We start from the raw sequence: 5964 nt of genomic DNA on the forward strand, positions 1-5964 counted from the left end.
TAAGAGCAGAGAAATATGAAAAAAGCGATGTTACCTGCATTAAAAGAGTATCTTCTTGTGAAGAAAAAAAATGTTCACACTAGGAAACATGGAACAAAAATATGGCAAAAAGGCAATCATTTAAGAGAAAGATAAATGGCCATCAGGGTTCCCCAAAAATAGACGAGAAAATTCATATTTTAGAATTCTATCTTGGTATACCCACCACCTCCCTCCCCCAAGGCCAAGAGCAATTTCTTCACAAAGTAGCAGCAAATCTGCATGTATCTTAATGGACAGTTTTTGGTTTTGTTTTTGTTTAAAGATTTTATTTATTTATTTGACAGAGAGAGACACAGCGAGAGAGGGAACACAAGCAGGGGGAGTGGGAGAGGGAGAAGCAGGCCTCCCGCTAACAGGGAGCCCGATGTGGGGCTCGATCCCAGGACCCTGGGATCATGACCTGAGCCAAAGGCAGACGCTTAACGACTGAGCCACCCAGGTGCCTCTTAATGGACAGTTTAATGTTAACTGATGGACTATATCACAGAATATTTCTAACAGAGATGAAATAAATATCCCATAATAAATGAACATCTATTATACTCAGAGTGTGTACCCAGTACCATACTAAAGACCTGGTTTTTTACCTTGATTATATTCTCATTTATGGCACACTCTGACTCTTCCTTTATAGCCTGATCTTTCCTCAACATGCAGAGCTTTCCCTTTCTCTCTCTGTCTGAACTCCACCCATTCTTTTTTTTTTAAAGACTTTATTTATTTATTTATCTTAGTGGGGAGGAGCAGAGAGAGGAGAGAATCTCAGATGCTGGGCTTGATCTCAAGACCCTGAGATCATGACCTGAGCTGAAATCAAGAGTCAGATGCTTAGGGGCGCCTGGGTGGCTCAGTCGGTTAAGCATCTGCCTTTGGCTCAGGTCATGATCCGAGGGTCCTGGGACTGAGGCCCAAGTCAGGTTCCCTGCTCAGCGGGGAGCCTGCTTCTCCCCCTGCTTGTGCGCTCTCTCTCTCTAATGAATAAATACAATCTTAAAAAAAAAAAAAAGTCAGACACTTAACCAACTGAGCCACAGAGGCACCCCACAAACTCCACCCATTCTTAATGATTCCCTTCATCTGGGTTGCATATTACAAACCACTGTCATTTATATGACTTGGCTACCCTGTGAATTAGGCATTATCCTCTGTTCAGAGAAGTAGTAATTTGTTATCTAGGGAATGGCAGTTCTCGAGAACAGGCTTCCCAGCTGGAAAGTCTCACAACCACACCTTTGCTGCCTGCTTCCTTCCAGCCTAGGGGTTGGCAAACTTTTTCTATAAATGGCCATATGGTAACTCGTCTCACCTTTGCCATCTCAACTCTAGCCTTGCTGCCAAAGCAGCCAGACAATGGAAACAAAGCAAACCCAGTGGGCGTGGCTACATTCCAGTGAATATTTATAAAGACAGGTAAACCGGATTAGGCCTGTGGGGTGTGTTTTGTCTAGTCTGATGTTTCTCAGATGGTGATCCATCAGCATTTGTTGAAAACAGAGTCTCAGGCCTGTCCCAGACCTACCGAATTGGACTCTGGGCATGGGGCCGGCACTGTGTGTTAACCAGCCCTCCAGATTTCTGACTCATGCTAAAGTTTGAGAACCACTGCTAATCTACCTGATTACCCACACAGGACTCTCAAATAAAGTATGAATAACTAAGGTGACTGATACGTCCCACTTCACCAGAAAGTGTCCCTTACCTGTCTCCCACCCCTCTCCCACCCCTCCTGATTTCTCTCCTCTGGAATTCCTGCCCCAATATCCCAGGGGCTTATGTAGCCCAACCTGGTTCTCTGCTGCCATTCCTACTATCTTGCTGTCCCAGTCCCATTATTCATTTTCCTACCAGCTAGGTCTCAGCTGCTTTCCTGAATTCTGCAGCTCTTTCAGATAACATGCTCACACAGCCCCCATTTCCAAAGCACCCTCACTCTTGAGCACTCCCAGACTGGCAAGGAATGAGGAGGTTCCCAGTGTGCCAAATATTGCCCTGGAAGACTCCTCCCCTTCTCTACCTTACCATCCCCCTGTGCCACCCACCTCCATGTCCTGACCCCAGAGCAAGTGGCAATTCTTTCAAGTTCCTTCAAGAGAAAAAGCAATCCCCCTTCTCACATTCACATTTGATAACGCTTTGCCCAACTACTATCTCCTTTTATACTGCAGCAGAAATAGAGGGATAGCTGTGAGCTTGGAGTTTGCTGTGAAAAGGCAAATAATACTTGTCCTCTCCCACACAACCTTACAAAAACTGTTACAAGAACTTAATGGGTGCTTGAACCCCACCTAAAAACGTGTTCTATTGTCATTGGAAACGGAAACTTTCAAGGTTTCAACTGGGCTTTGTGTTGACAGAGGGTCATTTAGGAAATGATATTGGTCAATCTTTTGATTATGAAAGGCAAGGCCTAGGGCCTGATTTGGAGTGGGGAAGCCCTGGGGAGGTGAGGGAAGGAACCTGCCCAGTAAGCCAATGGGCTTCCTTGGGGGTTAGGAGATAGTCATAAACCAATGGCTGGCCTTCACTGCATTAGCCCTCAGAGACAGGGTTTAGAGGATGGGGTAGGGGTGAGGGGTTTAGGCAGGCTGGTCTGTAGAAGAGGGGAAATCACAGGGCCCAGACATTTGGCAGGAGTGTGGTGTCCAAGGATACAAATGGGTCCCAGTAAGTTGCTATCATAATAAATAACTTCTGTATTTAGCAACATACTGTATCATTCCCCTCATTTCCAAAGTATTCATAAAATTTGTTAACTGTCACCTTAGCATCAGACTTAGGAAACAACAGGAGAGCTCAATCACGTTCACTGAGAAAAGCATTTGATCCTTGTTGGAATGTTCTGAAATCAGACACAGTGGGGTAGGGGAACAATGGCAATTTTTTTTTTTTAAGACCTCACACCCTCACTATTGGCAAAAATTACATTACTGTTTCTAAACAGTCACAGGAGAGATTAAAGCAAAGAGGTCATTGTTAAGAAATGATGACTGCCTAAAACAGGCTTTTTTTTTTTTTTTTAAGATTTAAATATATGCCATTTCCCCTCCAGGTATTCACAATACTTATCTCCAAGATCTGTCTTCAAGAGTAAAAAGCACCTTTGAGCAGTCAAAGCAGTACAGATCAGTGACCCTCATTCTTTTCAATGTAACTAGCTTATAAGGCTGCAAAATTGTTCAAGTTATATTGTATCTAGTATGTCCGTACCCAGTGTAACTTGAAGCCATGGATACAAATAGCTATTTCTTTTAGATTCAGTGTGTGTTACTGAGTAAGACAGTTAACACACATTTTATAAAATCAATTGTGAATCATCTATTTACATTATAATCAGTTCTCAACTTACTACATTTTAGAAAATATTTAGGATTTTCTAAATGTTATTCACGAAACAAAAAATTATTTTTTTAAGATTTATTTATTTATTTGAGAGAAAGAGCAAGCGAGCATGCTCAAGTAGGGGGGAGGGGCAGAGGGAGAGGGAGAAGCCACTAGCCACTGAACCAATTTATTTTTAGCAGCAAATGCCTTATTGTTTCATTATATTTTTTAAAAGTTAGATCACTATGGGGCGCCTGGGTGGCTCAGTTGGTTAAGCGACTGCCTTCGGCTCAGGTCATGATCCTGGAGTCCCTGGATCGAGTCCCGCATCGGGCTCCCTGCTCGGCGGGGAGTCTGCTTCTCCCTCTCCCACCCCCCCTGCTTGTGTTCCCTCTCTCGCTGTGTCTTTCTCTGTCAAATAAATAAATAAAATCTTTAAAAAAAAAAAAAAAAAAAAAAAAAAAAAAGTTAGATCACTATGACTAACTAAATTTATGGAGTTTTGCTGAAATTTTATGGATGATTCTTAGTTATTCCCCAAAAGCTGAATAAATTTGATACATGCACCCATATATACCAAACAAAGGCCATGCCTTTTATCATACTACATGCATAGTAAATAACATCTACTTAGCAACATACTGTATTGCATTGTTGATAATTAAGGGAAACATCATATTCGCATCTTATTTTCACTATTAATTTTGAAAATGGATAAAACAATTATGTCTTACACTATTTTAATCTTCATTGCTCCTAGTAATCTCTGACTTTTTCTCTCTGCAGTCTTCATTATAATCCTCAAAACGCTTGACACTTTATTTGAATTGAAACAATGAGACAAACTGTTTCTCACAGAAAGTAAATTGGATCTGGCTAGTTTGATGATGAAAACAGGCTCTGTTAATTAGGGTATACCACAAACATTTTCCATGCTTGACAAAGTTTCAACTTGAATGAGCTGTATCATCAGCTGCAAAGGTTTGACAAAACAAAACTGAACTATGGGATAACAAAACAAAATTTAAAAAAGCATTTTATCTGAAACCATTTAAGAAAATGAACAATGTCTAGATTTTCCCCAAACTTTTGAATATATCAGGTTAAACAAGGTACATCTCACTGAAAAAAAAAGTCTCATTTATAGTCATTTGATACTTTAATAAAGTCTATTTGGTATATTTCCCAGTAACTGAAAAAGTGGAACAATAAAGACTACATAAACAAATCCTTCCGCAAGTCAGGTAGTTTTCAAATTCTTTGCTTTCAACAAAAATGTAGGAGGGCTGAACTGAACAGTGAACTCATTAAGTCATCAAACCTAATTTTTTGAGATCAAGAATTGAGTGACATTGCTACAATAAAACTCCATTCCCAGGTATAGTACTTAGTTATATGAACACGGTTTTTCAGGGCATACAGCTGTAAAAACTAGAAATAAGAATAAAAGTTAAAAAAAAAAAATAGAAGTGATTCTCAGCCTTCCAGCAATAAGACATAGTCATCCACAGACATACGAATTTGTAAAAGCAACAATATCCACTTCACCAAGAGATGCACTTTCCAATGAACTTTACATTTTACTAAATAATTAGGAAAAATACTTATTTTACTTTGATCGTGTACGAACCGTAATTTTAGAAATAACTCAGTCCAGAATCAGGCGACTTGCTTGCTGTCTGTGTAACCTTGGGCATTTTACCTAACGTCGCAGTTTCCTGATTTGCAAATTGAGGACAGGACTAAGATGCAGCTCAGTGTTGTTCTAAAGAGTGAATGAGTGAACGCATTAACGTAAGAAGCGCTTAGCGCCATGCCGGGCACACGGTGCGAGCTTTATAAACGTTACCTGTTACTATCAGAGTAATCGATAGCAAACCCTCAAAACTAAACGCCTGTGGGTTTGTCTTCACGGGCAGGAAGGTGCAGGAGGGATGGACCACAGGCACACTCGGAGAGTGAGAGGGGGATGCCCACGGAAAAATAGGATGGAGAGAGGGAGAGAGACAGGAGGCCCCTGGAGCTACCTGCCTGGAAGAGAAGCGGGCCGGGCCATAGGCTGAGAGCTAAGACGGACAGGACAGTCTAGATAAGCAGTTCCACCGACGGTTCGCATTATAAATGTCTACGGATCCCTATGGATCTCGACCGCTCCGTGAAACAGAAGCAAGAGCGTCAGGCCTAAACGCCACCGTGATGCCCCCCGGCCAGCTCCGCGCGGGCGCCCAGTCGCCCCCGGCTCGCGGAGTCGCGTGGCTCGCACGCCCGACCACCCCGGAGTCCGGACTCTGGCTTTTGGCCCAGACCCCGCGGCTCGCTGGGCTTCGTCGCCGCCGCTTCCGCCGCAGCCCGGCCTCGCGAGGGCGCCCGCGGGCGGCCAGAACTGGCCCCTCGCGGCCCCCGTCGCCGCACCTTCCTTGCTATTGTCACCGCCTTTTCCTCTCTTCCCCTGGTTCCCTTTCACTTCCGGGGTTGCTCTGGGTCCGCTGGTTCCGTAACAACATCCCGTTGGCTTCCCTCGGGCGGCGGGACCGGTGCAGCCGCCGCCTCCCAGGAGCGCCCGCCCGCCCGCCCGGGCCCGCGCCTTCCCTGGCCCAGGCC

At 43.8% G+C, this 5964-nt stretch overlaps 1 protein-coding gene across 1 annotated transcript in view; it reads left to right on the top strand.

Annotated features, from left to right (window-relative positions):
* Positions 1-5297: 5297 nt before the first annotated feature.
* BOD1L1 (biorientation of chromosomes in cell division 1 like 1) overlaps positions 5298-5964 on the top strand; it is a 59403-nt gene continuing 58736 nt past the window's right edge. Inside the window, exon 1 of the mRNA XM_044913110.1 lies at positions 5298-5321. Within this exon, the coding sequence (XP_044769045.1) occupies positions 5298-5321 (24 nt within the window). The remainder of the gene's footprint in view (positions 5322-5964) is intronic.

The sequence above is a fragment of the Neomonachus schauinslandi genome, chromosome 2 (assembly GCF_002201575.2).
Source record: "Neomonachus schauinslandi chromosome 2, ASM220157v2, whole genome shotgun sequence".
NCBI classification, from domain to species: domain Eukaryota; kingdom Metazoa; phylum Chordata; class Mammalia; order Carnivora; family Phocidae; genus Neomonachus; species Neomonachus schauinslandi.